This window comes from Oryza glaberrima, chromosome 11 (assembly GCF_000147395.1).
Source record: "Oryza glaberrima chromosome 11, OglaRS2, whole genome shotgun sequence".
In the NCBI taxonomy this organism is placed as follows: Eukaryota; Viridiplantae; Streptophyta; class Magnoliopsida; order Poales; family Poaceae; genus Oryza; species Oryza glaberrima.
This window is the reverse complement of record NC_068336.1, coordinates 23,303,224-23,326,270: the sequence shown is the minus strand read 5'-3', so window position 1 is coordinate 23,326,270 and position 23,047 is coordinate 23,303,224. Positions and strand designations below refer to the sequence as shown.

At 38.1% G+C, this 23,047-nt stretch overlaps 1 protein-coding gene across 1 annotated transcript; it reads left to right on the top strand.

Annotated features, from left to right (window-relative positions):
• Positions 1-17,969: 17,969 nt before the first annotated feature.
• LOC127755827 (disease resistance protein RGA5-like) lies at positions 17,970-22,242 on the top strand. Its single transcript, XM_052281462.1, has 4 exons — positions 17,970-18,120; positions 18,244-19,165; positions 19,744-21,819; positions 21,906-22,242. Exons 2-3 carry the CDS (start codon positions 18,314-18,316, stop codon positions 21,805-21,807), a joined length of 2,916 nt encoding a protein of 971 aa, XP_052137422.1. The 5' UTR covers positions 17,970-18,120; positions 18,244-18,313; the 3' UTR covers positions 21,808-21,819; positions 21,906-22,242.
• The last annotated feature ends 805 nt before the right edge of the window (positions 22,243-23,047 follow it).

The window sequence follows — 23,047 nt, the reverse complement described above, 5'->3', positions numbered from 1 at the left end:
GGCAGTTGCTAGGAAATTTATCTTTAGCAAGAGAAACGGTGTAGGAGTATACATGTGTGTTTGCAAAGGGAACCAGGTCGATTATTAATTCCTAAATTGCTGGCATTCTTCAAGATTAGAAAAAAGAAAAAGAGATTATTCTCTGAGAATTCGCAGGCCATGTCATCTACATTGTGTGAACTCTTAAAATAAATGCTGCACGCCATCATCGTCGCTCTGCTCTGAAGCCCCCCAGCCCGACCACTAGTAGAGAACTGATAACCGGTACTAAAGTGCTCCAAATCCCTCGAAATATTTTTAGTTTAGGTTGGTGTTAATTACCAACTGTGACTAAAGTTCAATTTTTGTCCAACGATCGGAAACGATTTTGGTACCATGAAGTATCGGTACCTTAAGATACTTTTTGTTGGACCGGAGCAAATCTCAATTCTTTAATGTCACCCATATATGGATGATGATGACCAGTTCATATAGGCAACACATGAGGCCACAGTTTTCAGAACAGAAGTTATATACACTGATGAGTTATCGGCCAGAATCCAGCCTGGAAGCCCATCTGTTTATTATGAAATTCTGGCCTTTTCATGGCCCATCAAGTTGTGATAGTTAATAACATTTGTTTACTTATTTTTAGGTGGTAATGCATGCATGCAGAGACGTTGGGAGTAATATGGTAGAGAAGGGCACGAGAATGTAGAGACATTCCTCAAATTAGGGCATGCCAATAGTTAATTTAATTCTCAAGGACTGAATGTATAATACTGATGATAATTCATGGAAAGATCTTTGTTTTAATACAGAAAGAGAAGAGGCACATGCACTTTACAAGGATCAAAAATTAAAGTGTGACATGTGACAGTTCATGGCAGAATTCAGGATCGAAGGATCAAGGTTAGGTGCCTACATTGTGCATCAAACACTTAATTACCAATTTGATTTTTCAGAGAAACGGTCAGCTAGATCAGGTGCTAGATTAGTCACTCTAATCAGATTACTATTTGCATAATAAAATGGATACAGTAATATTGCAACAGACTGTGATCACTGATTGCACAGCTAGTCTAACCACGATGACTCCGGAGTTAGATCCAAGGGCAATGTACAAGCTAATCCATCAGTTGGTGCTTGCTCCTCGTGCCAATTTAACCAGCTACCGACTCACCTAGCCTTTGAGAGTCAAGATGTTTGCGTGCAAGCGTGTGGAACCAAAGCTCCATGCATGGCATGAACAACAGCTAAGGATTCAACCATGGTTGACAAGGCCAAGCTCATGTGTTGTTCCACCTTGGAATGCCTACACACTTCCTGGTGCCTCTTACTCCTAGCTAGCACTTCTCTACATCCATTGGGATTCATGCATACAAATATTGATCTTGTTCTCGCATCTCAGACTATTTTTTAGTCATGAGGCCCTTTTACACTTATCTTTGAAAGTTATTGAATACACTAGTTATATATATATTCCTTAGTGTGAGCAACCGTGTATATATATATATATCCATGGAAATAAGCGTAGAAACATTTTTAGTAGCTAGGTATCAAATCTAAATATGTGCATGTATTTAATTACATGCTACAATGTAGGAGTATACATTGCTAGTGAGCAGAGCGGCTGCTCCATTATATTATGTGAGCCGGAATAGTTCCAAACCCCGTTTCAGTTCCAGATTCGTAGTAGAATGTGTCACATTTTGTATAAGATTAGTCTATTTTGGGACGAAAGAAGTATATATATATACTACTTGAAATTAGTTGGTTGTGCTCCCAATTTTATTATATACATTGATCGCTCTTTTCACAATGTGCTTTTGGTTGATCATGAAAGTGTACTTTTCAACACTACACGTGCCATATTTATGTTTTGAGACTAAAACTAAATAGGTTACTAAATGTCAAATTTCCAAAAGTTTGATGGAATCTTATCTAAAGTATCAAATGTTTATGACCGGAGAGAGTACTAGCTAGCTTTAACTCGTAAATCAATTAAAAGGGACTACTTTTTGTAACTAGCTTGCAAACGAAATAGAAACTTAATTCTCTATATATATCAGTTCATAAAACTTCATAAAATTAGTGTAATCCTCATATGAAATTGGTAGCTTATTTTATTCTTTCTTTTCTCTCCTTTTCTTTTGTCTCGGAGTCACAATGCTGCAATCGATAGAAGAAGCTAAGACGCAGTCAACTATGTGCAGGTGAACAGCTGATCCAACTCAATGGCAGTCAAGGCCATTCTGGTGGTAAATTGGTGATCAATTAGCCCAATGGCCTCCTTCGATTCAGCCAAGGTGTTCCTCAATCAACAGAAACACGGCTTATTTTCTTCCTGGTGCCTCTCATTCTCAGTGTGCGAATATAGCTGAGACACAAAGCCGGCCGTTCTTTAGCTGGCTAGGTAGTTGACTCTCATGGATGCATATGTTTGCTTCTTTTTGCAACCAATTTATACATGCAATTTTACGGTCTTCAGTAAGTAACAGATGTAAAAGGTAAATTAAAGGAAGGAAGTAACAGATGTACAAATAAACAACCCATGGCCAGAATGGTACAAAACATTAGATTGTTTTAAATAAGACCAATTAAAATATGGTACCTCTCGTGGTACCTCCTCCTTAAGGACCATATAAAGACATCTCAATTTCTTATTCTAGAAGATCTCAACTTATGCGTACACAATGCTCGATGAGGTGTAGCGTAGCATACAGATCTGTTCAGAATTTTACTTGGCTAGGCCCGACACATCATTCAATTAGTTGCCAGCAAAACTGCTAGATTTAAATATTATAGATTTATATATACATAATCAACGTTTTCAATTGTTCATTCAAGATGCCCACCCAAACGCATATGTAAGCATGCTTAGTAGTAACTTGAGCAACTTAATTAATTAAGTACTCTCTCAATATCTTTATTTCTTTAATGGATTAAGAAGAGCGATAAAATTGAGAAAGAAAGTTATGATTGCTTGAGATAATGTAGTAGGTGGTGAAATTAAATAGAAAATGGTTGTGTGGTTTGGTTAAGATGATGGGTATGTGAAGACGTAAATATATTTTGAGATAAATTTTGAATGCTAAAGGTAACTGTATCTTTTTGACGATGGGAGGAGCAATTAACATTTTTTTCTATCTTCTAGATTGGTGATGAAGGATCACATTTAGAAATATATTAGAGATGAAGGATGAAGAATCACACTAGGAAAGGATCAGTGCGGGTCGTTATGAAATTTATCTCCAGAGAGCGTGAAACATTCAGAAAAAAATTACTCCTACACAATGAATGTGTAATTGGTCCGTGGCCGGTAAAGTGCAATGTGACATGGAGGTGAATCAAATACTTAACAATGCACCAATAATCTCAGATATTCGTTTGGTTTTTGACTTTTGAGGAAACAGAAGGATAACACGGTAGCACAAAGAACCAATACGAAGTGTTTGGGCTCTTTGACTATTCGCATATACGAATTTTTATGTTGGAACAAAATCCAACAAACATGGCAAGGGCAGCTGGGTTTACAACGTGCCCGTTGTCATACAAGTACAATTTTTACATCGATTGTGCTCCGTGTAGTGGCAGTATAAGCGTGTACATCACTGAATGCTCTTCCTAATACTGCTCATTCTCACTAGTCTTCATCAAATGTTTGTAGTTGAGGTGGATACTGTTCACCTCAACTACGCCCATCTGGCTTCATGTCGATGTTGAGTAGCTAGCATGCTAGCTATATATAATAGCGCTGTGATTTGTAACTGCAAGAGACAAGATGTGAGGTGTGTGGTAGCATCGTACATAAGTAGATACTCCCTCCATTGTATTATACAAGTAATTTGAATTTTTCTTAGTTTTGACCAATTTTATAAAAAAAATTGGCGACATCAACAACACCAAACTATTTCACTAAAACTAATATTTAATATGTTTTTGTTAATATGCATGTTTTCTGTCGAAAATGTTCCTATATTTTCTTATAAACTTGATCATCAAACTTAAAACAGTTTAACTAGTAAAGAAGTCAAAACGACTTTTAATATGAAACGGAGGGAGTAGTAGTGAAGAAATGTGCTTTGTTCTGCCAACATATATGTACTGCCATAGTTACAAGGGATTGAATTCGCTCAAGCTATCCATGGGTCGAATCATTTTTGAATAACACACATGAATCTGCAAGGCCATTGGCACCTCCTCTCCTGATATGGCTTATCATCCAGTTAGTTGTCACCACCATGGGGTTTACAAAATTCCTGAGCTGAAGCCGTCCAGTGCAGGAGACGCCAGATGCAGTTGATACACCTTGTGAGACCACTAGATGAACAGCTGCTACAGCCGCTCAGGACGCAAGCTGACCAGATCTCAACTGCAGCGACCGATTCGGCTTCTTCATGTTGCTGTGCTCCTCTAGTATCCACAATCGCTACAATCGCAGGTTAAATTCTTCCAGCAGCCTCTCATTCCCAGTGTCATCGATGTTCTGAAATATAAAATTGAAACAACGGGGTAAACTCGCAAAACTAAATTAATTTGCTTCAAGAAGAACATGTAGAACTAAAACGTCTCCATACCGAGAACATGCATCTACTGTATGTATAATACTCTGGGCACTGAAAACCTGCGCGAATTTTATTCCATTTTCCTTTGTTTTTGTTGGTGAGCCAGTTAATGTACCGAGAATAATATGAGGATCCAGTTAATGAAGCACAAGTTTCTCACAAGCAAGCTAACTTCATAATTGAGGCCAAAATTTCAATGCCTGGCATGGATTGACCAACGACCAAATACTCTTCTTAAATCTTGAAACATGGGAGACTAGACATAAATTTCAATGCTTAAATCTTGCACGATTTGTGATCATTGAAGATGATTGCAGTGTATGTACCATTACAAACTTGTAAGTTTCTTACAGAATTAATCAAACCAGCGAACTCAAGAAAGGTGTGCAAGTATCATACTATATCTGCACCAGCAGGCGCCGATGGTGTCTCCGGCGAGCTTTCGCCACCAAATTGAGCCATCCTCGGGGATTAGCATACTCGCAGCAAGGTGGTTGTAAACATACGCAGTGTAGTCGATGTCCACCGCGATAGTTACCAGCACTGGCACCGCGCCGTACCAATGCCATCAGAAAATTGAGTTGCCTACTCCCTGCTAGTTTGCCAGTGTTGGGGCATGCTGCCATAGGAAATGCATATAATGGTGCAGCTTCAAGGGTCAGTCGAGTTCATGCATGAGACTGGGTGGGATAGAGATGTAAGCATTCTATACTGAGGATGGTTTACATTTTCAGTTTGGTAATTTCGTCGCACTCTGGCAAGCAAATATACCGGCCAAAAATTTTGGTTTTTTTATATATTTTTATGAATTTGGTCAAACTTTATTCAAATTTTCAAATAATTTTGCGCATGAAAAGAAATTATTTTCAATAATTTTGGAAATTTCGTGCCAGCGGATTCCCAAAATTTCGGCCCAAAACGAAATTGGAAACCCTGATATTGACAACTGTTGATAACTAGACTAACTGCATCGGCAGAGTCTGTCAGTATTCTTGTAAGTGTTGTGTTACTGATGCCACTCATTCGTATCTTGACACTGATCAACTTCAGAGGAAGCAAGTAAAAAAGGGATGAAGTAAGACAGGAACATGAGATTATTTTTCATTGGCTAAAAAGATTGAAGATATGGAAGACCAGAATGAAATGGAACGTTGTGGAAAAATAGATAGTGGTAAAAGGTATTTAAAGGGGAAGGTAGTGGAGGCAATAAATTTTAGGGGGAGGCAATAACATTTTTTTCATGCAAGGAGGTATATCTGGTGTCACTCGGATGCAGATCCTCTGACTTAACTGCACATGCAATTGAGTCACTGACATATGGATCCCACTTTACTATGGCCCATATGTCAGTGACTCAACTCATAGTCAGAGGTATCACTCATAATTTAAAGAAGCTAGATGTCAGTACTGCTAACCAGAGCAGGTGTTTTCTTGAAGCTTGTTTAATGCAAATTAATGGAAAAATGGAACTGATAACTACAGAGAATCACATGATAGCAAGACCAGTCAGTGATGTTCTGTCCATGTACATTTACTGATGTGAGCAGTGTCCATTATTGTTGAACGTTGCACCAGGCGATCGATGGATCAACAACCATTAATGAACACACTTCTTAAATATTGAGAGATGGGATGCTAGATTTAGGGCATGTTTAGTTCGCAAAAAGGAAATTTTTTGGTCACGTCGGATATTTGACCGGATGTCGATAGGGGTTTTTTGACATGAATGAAAAAACTAATTTCATAAATCGCCTGGAAACCGCGAGATGAATATTTTGAGCCTAATTAATCCATCATTAGCATATGTGGGTTACTGTAACACTTATAGCTAATCATGGACTAATTAGGCTCAAAAGATTCGTAGCTAATCATGGACTAATTAGGCTCAAAAGATTCGTCTCGCAATTTCCCCCCTAACTGCGCAATTAGTTTTTTTAATCTATATTTAATGCTATATACATGTGTCCAAAGATTCGTTGTGATGTTTTTGGGAAAAAAATTTGGGAACTAAACCAGGCTAACTAGCTAACTCGCACTACTACAGGATTGATTTTCCTGGACGCCACCCTATTTTGTTTCCATGCGTTCCGTAAGTTAGACCGCACGGAAAAATGGTGGGAGCACTAATCCCCGATAAGTACGTTGATAGGTGAGAACATAATGAGAAAAGATGGAACGGGAGACTAGAGCAGTCCAAGAAATTAAGGAGCAAATTGTGAATGATTGATAGGTATAATGATAGGATGATGGAAGATGGATGATGTAACAGGAGACTAGAGCTTTTTTCTAGGAAATTATGGAGCAAATTGTGAATGACCGATAAGTACGTTGATAGGTGAGAACATAATGAGAAAAGATGGAATGTGAGACTAGAGCAGTCCAAGAAATTAAGGAGCAAATTGTGAATGATTGATAGGTATAATGATAGGATGGAAGATGGACGATGAATATTACTTAATAGATCGAACTCAACCGATGCAGCATTCAGCATAAGAATAAATACAAGATCTAGCTAGGTTGATGAAAACCTCTAAAAGATGGTAGATATGCTATATAATCTAGATTAACAACTATATCTAACTCTATCGGTTACCTTCTAGTGATTGATGTTGGCCAATTTAGGGTTAGATTATGATCCTAATAAAGATTATGAAGCATATATGATAACTCGACGATTTACCTAAACAAGATTAGAGTGTCATAAAGATGGAAGCACTAATCCCGAGAACGCAGGCCGTCATGACAAGTTTTACCTCTTGTTGAAGATCGAAATCGATGCAGCTCAACCCGAAAGCAAGAACTCGTCGAAACAATGAAAGTAGAAAAAGGGTGGCGATGCGTCGAAAGTGTTATTGAACTATTATTGTAAATTACATGGGATTGGTTTATATTTATACCCGAGATACATGACTGGTCCTTGCCGGACACGACTTTTATCTCTAACAAACTCTAAGATACGAACAAGTCTTTACAGTAGACTCTTGCCGAAACATATCTCTAAAGAAACTATTTAAAATATCCTAATTAATAGATACAATTGCCTATCCGTGAGCTTATCTCCATCGCGGCAATACTTGCGTAGCACGTTGATCAAACCCGGAGACGATTATACAATCATCTCAACAAAATCGACTACATCGGCTATCTTCTGTCCGATCCATCTCAGCCGATGCAGTCTTCAGCCGATGCCCTCGTAGCCGATGCGCACTCTGTCTTTGGAAGATGATTCCCTGCCAAATCCGGTTCAATTATGATGTTGAACCTAGTTCATGGCTTACCAAATTTGGTCGCTAAGAGGGATACATTGCAAAATTTGATATAAAGGACTGTTGATGAGTTAATTGTTCAAAGAAGCCAGCTCGGGGGGTAGATTGAAAAACAGCAACAATATCGGCTTGGTGGGCAAACATATAAGTATCAACATGATGAGTCATATCAATATCGGCCAGAGGAGCTTCGTCAATATGGGCATGATGAAGAATATCAATATAACAATGATTTCACAAACACTTCTTTGCTGGAGTCAATGAGTTGAAGTTCTGTGGGACACTGGGCCGATCTGGAAAAGCAATTTCACAAATACTTCTTTGCTGGAGTCAATGAGTTGAAGTTTTCAGACTTAATGTCTGTTGAGCAGCAAGAAGGAGAATCGGCTATGGAATATATTCAGAGATTTTGTAATATCCGCTGTCGATGTTATGGATTGAGCCTAAGTGATGAGCAGCTAGCAGATCTTGCATTCCAAGGATTGTCGGCACCTATCAGAGATAGATTCTTTTGCCACGAGTTTGACAGTCTGGCTCATCTAATGCGGATAGTATCGGCTTATGGGAGCCGATGCCAAGAAACAAAAGAGGATCAATTTTGGAGTTATCAAGATCAGACAGAAGATAATTTTGAAGCATGAATTCTCATACTCCATAATTGGGGGGCATGTGTTAGCAGTGAAATTTGGTAAGCCCTTAAGAGAATTATCACAACGCCAATAGTCGGATTCATACTATATTCGGTTAAGGAAATTAATCTATTGAAAGAAACTTATCCAGAAGTGACCGAGTTCAAGGACTAGTTATCTATTAATTAGGAATATATATATATATATATGTATATATATATATATATATATATATATAATTTGAACTGAAGGGCATATTTCAAGTACTCCTAACTAATGATTAGTAGTAAGTTGTCATCTACAGAGAATTTAGTACCTTTCCAAGATGGAGTATGTGCTATATCACTGTTAGGGGCCTGTCCCTAGGACTCTGGGCCCATAGTCAACTCTATAGCTAGCTTATAAGCTTGATACCCAACCATGGTATATATCCTGAGTTAACCATTTTATACAAAGCGAAAAAAAATATAAACATCATATAATGCATATATGGGCTCTTTCCACATTGTGAATTGACATAATTAACGTAAATTTTAGAGGCATGAAATTACAGGAAGCGTCCAAATGGTTGTAGAGTTTAGTCTTGCAAGATGCAACTAATTTCTATCAACCTACTTGTCAATCGTTCATAACTTGCTCTTTAATTTCCTGGCAGCTATAGTAGTCTTCCGAGACATCATCCATCAACATCTTCCCATTATGTTCTCACCTTTCAATGTAGGTAACCATTCACAAGAAAAAGATATAGTCTCCTGTTACATCGTCCATCACCCATCCTATCATTATATATACCTATCAATCGTTCACAATTTGCTCCTTAATTTCTTGGACTGCTAGCTCTAGTCTCCCGTTCCATCTTGTCATTATGTTCTCACCTATCAACGTACTTATCGATCGGTCATTCACAATTTGCTCCTTAATTTCCTAGAAAAAGATTTAGTCTCCCGTTACATCGTCCATCTTCCATCCCATCGTTATACCTATCAATCTTCACAATTTGCTCCTTAATTAATTTCTTGGACAGCTGTAGTCTCCCGTTCCATTTCTCATTATATTCTCACCTATCAGCGTACTTGTCAGGCATTCACAATTTGCTCCTTAATTTCCTAGTAAACGCTTTAGTCTCCTGCAATATCTAACTTGTTTTATGATTATCAATAGAGATAGTATCGGAGTTTCAGCCGATCTTACCTGGTTTAACTACTTTATTCCTTGCATGTTTAATTGATATGCTAAATCCGCCCTTTATATTAAGATCTTATTGCATTTAAAGTATATTAAGCTTGTTGTTTGATATATTTTGTCTGTTTTTATATCTTAATATAGAGTTGTATCGGAGTATTAGCCGATATATGTTAGATCTATTTGATCGGCTATGCTATGAACGTATATATAATCTTCATCTTAAAGTACTTTTACGCATAAGTGATTTATGCTGTCTCGATGTACTGTTCGATTTATCCCAATCACTCAGCTTAAATATACTTCGAGAAAACGATAATATGTCGTTAATATCTACAGCCGATCGAGTAGATTCAACGTTATATTGCTTTATTCTTCATTGCCGATCTAATGCCAGTAACATCGGCTCAATGATTAACGAAATGTCATCGGCCCTTAGCCGATCGGCTATCGTTTATAGATTTAACCTCGTTTTCCTTGTTTTTCCTTCTTGTTGATTGCAGGATCAAATCAATTGGCACGCCTTTGAAACCAAGAGCAAGATTTAGGACCTACACTGGAGTTAAGCAGATCTCTCAGGCCCGTGTGTGTTTTTTGCATCAACAATCTGCCAAAACTTCAGAGTGATCGAACAAGGCACGATGAACTGCTTCAACTACTGTAGCTTGAAATGTTTCAACCATCGACTTAGGAGATTGTTCCTTCTTGGCATTAACTTCCTCTTCAGACATGTTGGGTGCAAAACTCGAGTCCCACCGGGCGTGCCAAAAATGTGTTGATGCTAAAAACACACACTGGCCTGGGAGATCTGCTTCGCTCTAGTGCACGACCAAAGGTTGATGAGATGCGGGCGTGCCAGTCAGCTTGACTCTGCAACTAACAAGATATACAAACAACAGATCAATGAGCCGATCGGCTGACAAGCCGATAGATTAATTCTAGCCGATCCCGATACCAGCTGATAGAGATAGGGTTTTGAGCTATCATATATAATTCTAATGTAGATTCCGACGCTTGATGTAAATAAAAATATAAAGGCAATCAGCTGGTGATAATAAAATATAACAATAATACAATCCAATAGAAACCAATCTGCTAACAATGATATGATAGAACAAGTATTGATCCGAAGGTTAAAGCATACATCGGCTGGAGGTCCGATGTCATAAAATCAGCAAGATTAGGTAAACAGTGAAAACCTTTGTTGTCATCAGCTAAATCCAATACGTATGCAATCCTTGTAAGCCGATGCAACATCCAGATACCTCATCGGCTGAAACCCCGATGAAACCCTTATTGGCAATCAAGAAGCAGGCTAGAGATTATGGTTCTAAATATGACTTAGTAGATCAAACTTAATTAATGCAGCACTAAGTATGAAAAGAAACATAATATCTAGACAATCAAGCTGTTGACTGGTTTTTAGGATGGTAGATGCCTTAGTTAATATAATCTGGTAAAACAATTTAGCCGATACCGCCAAAAAGCATAAAGTAAGAGACAACCGATAGAGCTAAATTGAGATACTAAGACTAGATTAACTAAGACATACGATAAATAGGTAGACAAATATATCAGCCAAACCGGAGCAATCCAAGAGGTCGAATGTACTGATGCAGCCTTGAATGACACCGACACAGACGAGACAATTGCCTGGGCTGGCGGGACATTGGACTTACCCCTTTGTCGGAGATCGAAAACCGATGCAGCCTCGCGTCAGGTGCCAAGTCCCGCCGGAAGATAAAATAAAGTAGGAAAGGTAAAAGGTGGCGATGCACCGAATTGTATTGATCGTGATATGAATTACAATGACCCCGGGTGTACATATTTATACCCATGAGGAGATACTAGTCCTTGAAGGACAAGAAATAAACTTTCCTAAAGATGAAAGGAAACTAACAAACTATTACTAATTAATAGATAACTAGCCATGCCGCATCCTCTTTGAACTTGGTCACTTCTGGATAAGTTTCCTTTCATAGATTAATTTCCTTAACCGAATATAGTAGGAATCTGACTATTGGTGATGTGATAATTCTTAGGGGCTTAGCAAACTTTGCTGCTAACACATGCCCCCCAATTTTGGAGTATGAGAACTCATGCTTCAAAATTATCTTCTGTCTGATCATGATAACTCCAAAATTGATCCTCGATACTGTCTGCATTAGATGAGCCAGACTGTCAAACTCGTGTCAAAAGAATCTATCTCTGATAGGTGCCGACAATCCTTGGAATGCAAGATCTGCTAGCTGCTCATCACTTAGGCTCAAACCATAACATCGGCTGCGGATATCACGAAATCTCTGAATATATTCCATAGCCGATTCTCCTTCTTGCTGCTCAACAGATATTAAGTCTGAAAACTTCAACTCATTGACTCCAGCAAAGAAGTGTTTGTGAAATTGCTTTTCCAGATCTGCCTAGCTCCTCATAGAATTTGATGGTAATGATGAAAACCATGTGAAAGCCGATCTAGTAAAAGACAATGGGAAAAATCTAACTTTTAGAGCTTCTTCAGCCGACGCCTTCCCATATTGTGCTAAGAATCGGCTGATGTGTTCCATTGTAGAACTGAGGGAATTTTATATGTATAACTGAGGCTCCAAAGTACAGCTCAACAATTATTTCTTCCAACTCTTACAATTTAATTAAGAAAGTGAACTAAATTACGACTCCAAAGCAACACCAGAACAAATGGTGATTATTTACTTAATCAGGGAAAAAGCTATAAGTGAAACTCCACACCCAGTACAACTCAGCATCTATTAGTGACGAATTTCGGAGTTATTAAATCATGGAAAATCTATATTCAAAGTCCAGATCAACTATAGTTAAATATTTGTTGATGAAGAATTGACGATATACTAAACTGTAAATAAAACAATAATCAATAATTCAAACCTTTTTTTGCGGTACATATCAATTACTCCCTCCCTCCTGATATATAGCAACCTAGCTAGGAAGGAATGAGACCCATCCTAGGACTAAAAATCTGGACATTGGTATGTCCAGATTAAGACGGCGGGAGTACTAAATTAAATTATTGCAAATAATAAATTGAGAATTTTATAGCTGGGATGGGTCTAAGTTTGTTTTTAATTGTTAGTTATGTATTTACATTTTCAAACAAACTATTTTGTTTCTTTTGATCTATCAAATAAATAAATTGGTCTGCTTAGCACTGTACAAAAGAAAAATTGAATATAAAATTCAAACAAAAGGTTTATATAGTTGAAATTTTAATATTTGTAATACCGACAATGTTTTCTATGCAACGCACAGGTTAGCGACCGCAATTGCTAATTAGCGCGTACGCGCTATTAGCTTAAGCGGCGCGTATTCCTGGCCCACGTAAGGCCCACGCCCTCGTGTAGTCTCTTCCCTTTTTTTTTCTTTTTTCCGTCGCGGGAGGCCGTGAACATTTTGTGCCGATTTTTTTCCCTTTTTTATTTTAGAAATTGAATCTTCCATCTTTAATTTTTCTGAAAGTTTTGAATTTGAGTTGAAAGTTTTTAAGATTTGAGTTCAAAGTTTTTAAGTTTTGAGATGAAAGTTTTCAATTTTGAGTTGAACGTTTTTGAATCTGAGATGAAAGTTTTAAATCTGAGTTGAAAGTTTTTAAATCTTGACTTCAATAGTTGAAAGTTTTTAATACTTGAGATGAACGTTTTCAAATTTGAGTTGAATGTTTTTGAATCTGAGATGAAAGTTTTAAATCTGAGTTGAATGTTTTAAAATCTTTAGTTGAAAGTTTTTAAATTCGAGTTGAAAGTTTTCAAATCTTGACTTAAAATTTAAGTTGAAAGTATTCAAATCTTGACTTAAAAATTTTTAAATCTAAATTCAAATCTAGACTTGAAAGTTTTCAAATCCTGAATAAATCTAGGTTGAAAGTTTGTTTTAGTCAACTAAACAAAGGGAAGAAACAAACACATGGCAAATTTTTATCTGAAAAAAAAACCCGAAAAAAAACGGCGGTAAACGCCATTAGCAAAGCGCTAAGCGTTATTAGGGCTGCCAAAGTGCGCGCCGCCTCCTTTGCCGACGCATACGCCCGGAACAGGATCCCCCGTTAGCGATTAGTACAAGTAATAGTGATTCCCCTCACTTCTCTATGTGGAGGCATAGCTATTTGCACGTATCATATTCAGGGATGCCCTATTAGTTAGTGACATAGGGTGTGTTTAGTTCGCGAAAAGAAAAATTTTGGGTGTCACATCGGACGTTTGACCAGATGTCGAAAGGGGTTTTCGGATACGAATGAAAAAACTAATTTCATAACTCGCCTGGAAACCGCGAGACGAATTTATTAAGCCTAATTAATCTGTCATTAGCACATTGAGTTATTGTAGCACTTATGACTAATTATGGACTAATTAGGCTCAAAAAGATTTGTCTCGTGATTTCCATGCAAACTGTGCAATTAGTTTTTTACCTATATTTAATGCTCCATACATGCGTCAAAGATTCGATATGACATTTTTAGGCAAAACTTTTTTGGAACTAAACAAGGCCTTAAACTGGCCTTCACGGTCGTCACATTTTCCCAACACTTTCTACACGCAGTAGTACTTTTTTTCCCTTATAAGAGCTAGGTAAAAGTAAAACTACTAGTGCCGTACTTTTTCAGAATGGTTTGATACATTAATGCTATGCTTTTCGAGTGATAAATCAGTAATACTCTCTTCAATAATTCTTAATTGATCTCATCATATGAATTTTTTAGGTTATTTTCAAATGATCATTATATTAGTATTTATTCTTTATGTCTACTCGCTATGTGAGCATGGGAGTAAATGGACATATGTGCGTGCATCTATGCATACAATTCTTTACAACTAGCATGAAATGTCTTGGTTTGTTATTAGATAGGAAATAGTGAAGATGATGCATGCATCGAGTTTGTTACTGGAGTTAATATAATATGGAAGATTTATTCGCTTTCCTTCGTCTTAGTGCACTATTGTAATATGATGATCAATTGGGAATGAAGGGATCAGTACCTCTGTTTGCATTTACTTGTATGGTACTGTTAGGAGAGAATCTACCCAACACTATTAAGTTTGTCATAGTTCAACAATTTACTACTGACTTTGTCTCTTTCTATAATATACCGGTGACTTTATCAATTGTTCTACAATAAGCCATTGGGTTGAGCTTATTTTTCAATAATACCTAAAACACCCTTATAGACATATAAGATTAACAGTTCATTTATCTCATTAGAAGTTTCAAAAAAAATATGAAAACTTTTATGTGGCCTCCTTACATAGTATAAAAGTTTGAATATAAGTTTTAATTTTTTTTCATTCCTATTATTATAAAATATAACTTATATGTTATATGCTATATAAATTTTTTTTGTGTTGTTGTGTTTAATGTAAATTATCTTTCGTATGTAACATAAGATATTTTTTGCTATTATCTTTTGTGTAAGCAATTTCTCTCCCATATTTCACACAAAAATATTTTTTCTAAAAAAACAAAAATACCAAAAAAATTGAAACTTATATACATACTTTCCTGTTGTGTAAGGAGGCCATATAAAAATTTTCATTTTTGTTGAAACTTTCTAATGAGATAAATTAATTGTTAACCATGTATGTCTCTAAGGGTATTTTTGATATTTTTTTAAAGAGGCCCATCCCAATGGCATATTGTAGAATAATTGATAAAGTCATCGGTATATTATAGAAAGATACAATGTCAGTGGCGAATTGTTGAACTAGGATAAACTTAGGGGCATATAATATATTCTCTCTACTGGTAATTAGGGCACGCATATTTAGGCAATAATTTTTTGGCAAGACAATCATCAAAATAGCCTTTATATCATCCTATTATAAAAAGGGAAATTTAGATGCAATCATTACTACGTTCGGCCTCTATCCCATAATATAAGGCATGATCAAAGTTAACACAGTCTTCAAAACTAATCTGTAGCTTATAATTTCTCATATACTACAAGGTTTGTTGTAACAAAATTGTAACCATATGAAAGTAAATTTAGATCTCAATCTAATGATATATTTTTTACAAATAAAACTCATTTCATATTATACTAAATGTTGATCAAATGTTTTAAATATTGAATCTTCAAATACGTGCGTACCTTATATTATGGGATGGAGGGAATAATACCTAATGGGTGTCGGTTGGGAACTCCGCATAAGTTTCGATTTTCCCAATCGATACCTAGCAGGCAGCACCAATGTGGAGAATCAAAGGTGTCGGTTTAGAAACCGACACCTTTGAGATGTTCAGGAATGAAAAGAAAGGACGGCTCGATGTATCAGGTTGATTTGAGCCGATGCTTTGAGCTAAGAACTAAGTCCCAATCTAATCAGAGTCATCACAAATCTAACCAAACACTAAATCCCAATCTAATCAAATCATAATCAAAATCCTCAGATGAAAGGAGATGACAAAAACTAAATCCCAATCCAATCAAATCATCATCAAAATCCTCACATGAAAGGAGATGAGAGGAGAGGAAGGGGCAAGTGGGAGGCCACCGCTCCTCCTCTTGGACCTTCTCCTCGATGCCGTGAAGGTCCCAAACTTGGGGGCCATCGAATCTGGCCCTTGCGCCTCCTCCTCCACCTCACGGTGTTAGACGATATAGTTTACGTGTATGATTGAGACTTATCTTTGAGGTCTTCGATCCTTATCCTCCCGATTCTGTTGCTTTAAATCGGTAGAGTGGTTATGGATAGGCCTACATATGTAAACACTCCAGGATTAATTTAATCTACGTTGATTTCCTCCGTCTCACATGGTATCAGATACAGTATCACTTCCGCTATAGGAGTGGAGAGGGAGGGCGCTAGCGGGACGACGGAGGAAGACGCGGCCGCCTCAACACTAGGGAGGCGTGGCCCCTACTGCGCCATGGTGCCGGTGGCCACCTCCACGCCAGGGAAACATGGCCCCATATGCACCGCCATGTGGGAGAGGAAAGCCACTCGCTGGAGACGTCACTCCGTCGCGGATCGCCAAGAGAGATCGAGAAGGGGAAGAGATGGGAATGAGAGTGCGAGACGAGAGAGATGGGAGATAAGTGTAGACTGCATAGAGAAAAAGACGCAGAGGACGAAGAGGGTAAGATAAGCTCCCACGCTACACGTGCTCAACTTGGCTCCATCGGAGAGTATCGGTTTTTTTTACAAAACCGGCACCGTCATGCCATTTATAGGTGTTGGTTTTAAGTAGAAAATGACACATCCCTCTAATAGGAGTCATAGGGGTTGGTTCCCTTTAAAAACTAGCACCTATCTCTTCTAGGCACCAATTTTATTAGATGGCGGCCCGTTGGCTTGTGTCTTGGGCAAAAAAAAAACATTATAGGTGTTGGTTCTAGCATTTCCGACACTATAGTGAGGTTGTCTCTTTTATGCGTTTCTGTAGTAGTGAATATGTGATAGCCAACGAACTAGTTTAATTTTTCGAAGAGTCAACATTACTCTAGATTCTATTCTACTCTCTCCGTCCCATAATATAAGGGATTTTGGGTGGATGTGACACATCCTAGTACAATGAATCCAGACAGACAGTTCTGTCTGGATTCATTGTACTAGGATGTGTCATCCACCCAAAATCCCTTACATTATAGGGTCTGTCCGGATTCATTGTACTATAATATGTCACATCCACCCAAAATCCCTTATATTATGGGACGGAGGGAGTAGATAGCCAAAACGGCACGAGGAGAAAGTTTGCATTGAAATAGAATAGTGTCAAACTCTCCATCCATTTGCAAATGCTAGAACGACATATAATTTAAAATAGGGGAGCAATTATGATAGACTTCCTTTTATTACGGAAGTTGGGGTTTATCTCACCACGCATTTTTAAATTCTTTTTTTTTAACTTCTGAGACTTGTTGGATGTGTGCTCATGTGGAGATGCCGCAGATGTAATCCATTCCATTATTAAAAAAAGTATGAAAGAAAAAAAATTGGCAAAAGTGCAATTGCTACCTCCGTTGCAAAATATTTGTCGTTTTGAGTTTTTTTTTAACATTTGACCATTCGTCTTATTTAAGATTATAGAATTATTATTAACTTATTATTTTTTATATTTGCACAAATTTTTTAAATAAAATGAATGGTCAAATGTTATAAAAGTAAAATGTTAAAACGACATCTAATTTATTAGGGAGGGAGTATATGCAAATGGAGCCGGTCTTAATTGCATAATTAATGCAGTTAACAACAGTCAAACGCGGCATCAGTGGCCGGCAGCATATCAAGAAGCTTCGCGGTCTTTCCGAATACATGAACCTGGGGCCTGTCCTTCGTACCAATAATTGCTGGCATCTCGGTCACACACGATTCGTAACATTTATGTGGTATTTCCACCTCTCTTCTCCACCCTAATACTATTAATATCAGTTACTACTACATGAGTGATAGTTCGCAAATCCCTTAATGAAATTGCCCATGAGCCACGAGCCCAGAAGTAGAACCAGGCCCCCAGCCATGGACCAGCAGGAGGGTATGTGCACTACTGTCTGCTGCATGAATTTTGTTATCTATTTTGCTTGTAATTTTCAGATATCTGAACCTAACACAGTCCTTCGCAATATAGCAATTTAAGTTCTGCTTGGTTTTTACACAGTTACAAATTAACCTCCCGGACTTTCTGAGCCGGTCCAAAACCATCACTGCGTACAACAAGCACACAAGAGATGGAAGGAATCATGGTGAGTGCTGCCACGGGAGTGATGAACTCCGTCCTTGCCAAGCTCACCACACTTCTTGGCGAGGAGTACAAGCTGCAGAAGAGAGTGAAGCCTGGGATAAAATACCTGAAAGACGAGCTAAGCAGCATGAATGCGTTGCTTGAGAAGCTAGCCAACATGGATAATCTTGACCAACAAGCAAAGGATTGGAGGAACCAGGTGAGGGAGATGGCCTACGACATCGAGGACTGCATTGATCAATATATTCTCCAGCTTCAAGATGAGCCAAACAAACCTGCTGGTTTCAAGGGGTTCTTTCGCAAGATGGTCGTGAAAGTGAAAAAGCTAGGAGCTTGCCGTGATATCTATCAGCAAATCCAAGAGCTGAAAACTCGCATAGACGAGGTCAGCCAACGGCGTTATAGGTACAAGCTTGATGCAGTCGTCGATGCTATTAGTAGCACTAGTAGAGTGGAGACTATTGACCCTCGTCTACCTGCACGATATGCCGAGCCATCTAGCCTTGTCGGTATAGATGGTCCAACGGAGGAACTCATCAAGTTGTTGGATGACGGGAAACAATCAATGAAGGTAGTGTCAATTGTGGGGTTAGGAGGGTTAGGAAAAACTACTCTTGCTAATAGAGTATATGAAAGACTTGGTCAGCAATTTGATTGCAAGGCTTTTGTGTCGGTCTCCCAAAAACCCGATGCGAAAAAGATTTTTCAGTCCTTGCTCTCTCAAATTAAGGGTCCAGTGGATGAAACTCGAGAAATGGACTGGCTTATTCATGAACTCAGGGATTTTCTCAAGGATAAACGGTATGCCATTTGTTTTAATTGCATACCGAAAGGAATTTAACTTTTACACAATCTTGTTGTCTTCTAAAACTTTGTACTATACATTATATGCAAATTGTTAGACTTAAAGCATTAACTTTTGGTTAGGATGTGAATGGTTAGAATATGGATCAAACCTAAACCATTTGAACTGAGTCTGTTGATCCATGGTCCAACATAGCTAAATTACCATGAGTTCTTGGTCCAAATGGGTTAGCTGCATTACTAATGGACCAAGAAATTTCCATGACATGTGTGTAAGACTTGGACCCAAAATTTTTAAACTCGCTTTCACACTATAAAACTTATCAAATTCAATTCAATTTAGTAGGAATTAATGGTTTATTATATAGAGACGCAACTCTGTACAAATTTTGAGCCATTTATACATGTAGAACCATTTTAGGTTTAATCCTTTAGACTTAGGTTCTCATGGTTTTGATCCGATTTGGTCCATTTACATTTTGAAGTGATTCTAAAGATCCGTTCTACTAAAATTTATGGATCTGTTGGACAAGTGGATCGATCCTAACCATTCCCATCCTTAACATCTAGTACCAGTACAAGTACAGTTATGTGGCTTAGTTTGTTATTTAACTCATGCTTCTATTTAAGAATACTTGTAGCAGGATTCTGTTGACAACAAGAAAGGTCGATGTTGCAAAAAGATGTTGCCATCCTGACCGTGATACAGTTTGTGAGATAAGGCCACTGAATGAACCTGATTCAGAAGACTTGTTCTTTAGAAGAATTTTTGGCTCCAAAGACCAGTGCCCGATTCACCTTAAGGATGTTTCAGTTGAAATCATTAAGAAGTGTGGTGGTCTTCCACTTGCATTAATTACAATTTCTAGTTTATTGGCAGTAAAACAAAAAAATAAGGATGAGTGGCTGAATATTAGGAATTCAATTGGTATGGGACTCGACAAAAAATGCGACATTGATAAAATGAAAAGGATATTATCCCTTAGCTATAGTGACCTTCCTAATCATTTAAAGACATGCTTGTTATATTTAAGCATGTATCCAGAAGATTATGAGATCAATGTGCAGCAGTTGGTAAGGAGGTGGAGAGCAGAAGGGTTCATCAAGGTAAATTGTGGGAGAAACTTAATGGATGAAGGGGAATCTTATTTATATGAACTTATAAACAGAAGTTTAATCCAGCCTGTGGTTATCGGAATTGATGGTCGAGCAATGACTTGCCGTGTGCATGATATTGTCCTTGATCTCATTGTATCCAAGGCAGTTGAAGACAACTTTATTACTGTTGTTGATTCAAATGTGTCAGAGTCCCAAGAGAATGTTCGCCGATTCTTACTTGACGTCCGTGACAAAGAAAATGTGATGTCAATGTTTTCTTTGTTAACTCCAAACGTTAGATCACTTGGTATATTCGGATATCCAACAGGCATGCCTCCTATTCCTGACTTCCATGCTCTCAGAGTGCTCAATATAGAGGGCGGTAATAAGAAACTCATTACTTCTTGCAATATTGGGAAGGTACCTCAATTACGGTACCTACGGATTGCAGTGCCTGCACATCTTCCAGAACAAATAGAGGAACTGAAGTTTTTGGAAACATTGGATCTATGTGATATATTTAATCATCTTGGTCTGATGAACCTGCCTGCAAGTATCGTGAAACTGCATCAATTGAAATGTTTGTCCGCTAATTGTGAAAGACTGCCGGATGGTATCGGGAACATGAAAGCTCTAGAGGAACTGTCAGGAATATTAGTGGATGAGGAGAGCTCGGTGAATTCTCTACACGAGCTGGGAAGGTTGACTAAACTGAGAAGACTTTGCCTAATTTGGTCTATTCCAGACAAGCACGATCATGAGTCAATGTACGTTGATGCCTTAGCTTTATCGCTGCGGAAACTCAGTTCTTCCAATCTTATGGATTTGAGAATTGGGGTGAAGCCTCATATTACTGGACGTATATCTTTAGATTCCCAGCAGAATTTATACCTGCGTATTACAGATACGAAAACGAGGAGCTGGAAGCAGTGTAATTTAGCACACATATCTTTAGATTTTCTGTCCTCGCCCTCCCATATCCTGCAGCAATTACACATCGCCCCTTGCTGTCTCCACGGGATTCCAGAGAGGATGGCATCGCTGGCCAGCCTAACCAACCTGTCTATTTTGGTCCACCAAGTGACGCAAGAAACCCTCCAGATCCTTGGGGACTTGCCTGCATTGCTAGCTCTGGAATTACAGTCTGATGAAGCAGATGACACCACGGAAAGGCTTAGTATATACAGCAATAAATTTGGATGCCTGAAGATTCTCGACTTGAAAAATTTGGCCATCGGTGTCATGTTCCATGAAGGAGCCATGCCAAAGCTCGAAACCATCTTTTTGAGGATCAAGGCACATTCTGCGCAATCTGCATGTGGCTATCAAGACCTTACCATCCGAAACCTCTCTGCCCTTAAGTACCTCAATTTCACTATCGACTGTCGTGGGGCGACGGATGAGGAGGTGGAGGTGCTTCAGGCTGCCATCAAGGATGAAACCACCCTACTTCCCAACTGGTACGCACTACGTTTCAGCAGGCTACAAGAGGAGGAAGATATGGTTTCAGAAGGATCGGAGGAAGGCCACGCGATGGAGCAAGAAGAAGACATCCCCAATTCCAACAACGAGCACTGAACATCATTCAAGGTAATTAGTAGTTTAGTAGTACATGACAATTAATGATCAAGGGCTTCCCAGAAACTCACCTGACCGTGTATTTCTTGTGGCACTAGGGACTTCTGGTTTCTTGGATTTGCTGGCACCTGACCCCGTATGTGTGTATGTATGTGTGTATGTATGTATGTATGTATGTTCCTGTATTTGTGGTCTGTGATGTATGAAGGGGCTGGCCAGATGGTTCGGTCGGAGGCGATGGTCCAAGGAAGGAATTATTCATGGATGATGATTTATTCTTTGGATTGATGGCCGATCAATACTTAATGTTATTCTTTGTTTCTTTTTTAGTGTGTTTTTTGTGCTGGGCTGTGTGCATCCTAGATATGCAGAGGCCGGAAATGTTTTCAAGAAAATTGTATCAGCTTGATGTAATTGATTGGGTTCAACAAAAGCTATCATCTATCTATTATATACTATAAGTTCAATAAACTTCCTAAAAACACTTCCAAACCACCACGTGACACTTTACATACGCTCCTATATATGCCGCCATGTGGAACTCTAATAAATTAGAGGAACTAGCCGTCGACTCGTGCGTTGCACGGACTATATTATTATTATTTGAAAAGTATCAGGATGCGCTTGGTTTCATACAAAAAGGATGTACTTATTTTGAAGTCTTGATTAGAGTGCTTTTCTAGATTACTTCCGAAATTCTTAACTAATAAATATCATGGTATACTTGGTTTTGGAGTCCCAATTCTAGATTTTCCATGATTTAATAGTTTTATTTTCTTGATTTAATCACTGCCTATTTTTTCTCGTAACTGAGTCTCAATTGAGTAATTTTGTTAATTCCATAGTTCAAAAATTCAAAATAAATAAATTGTACTCGGTATAGAGTCAACTTTTATAACTAAAACACTCCCCTCACATACAGTCCACCCCCACCTACCCACCCCACACCCCTCACCCCGCACCTTTTAAAAATAACGTACAGTAAAGTAATAACTAAATGATTGTTTGTAGCAAAATATACTATAAGTAACATATTTACTATACGTAAAAATTAAATGATGTATCCATCCCGCACATTTTTCTAGCCCAGCCACCAACAGTGATATATGTGATTTTAGTAATTCATTTACTATCAATATGTTTAGTTTCGGTGAGTAATCGAGTTACTATTCTCGTAATCGAAACCACCCAGTTACTATTCTTGTAATCAAAACCACCCAGTATCACAGGTACATCTCGT

Excerpts from the sequence above, each read along its gene's own strand:
- LOC127755827 (XM_052281462.1), top strand. The coding sequence starts at position 18,314 with ATGGAAGGAATCATGGTGAGTGCTGCCACGGGAGTGATGAACTCCGTC. Across the intron at positions 19,166-19,743 it reads ATTGCATACCGAAAGGAATT|CTCATGCTTCTATTTAAGAA; the intron begins TAACTTTTACAC and ends TTTGTTATTTAA.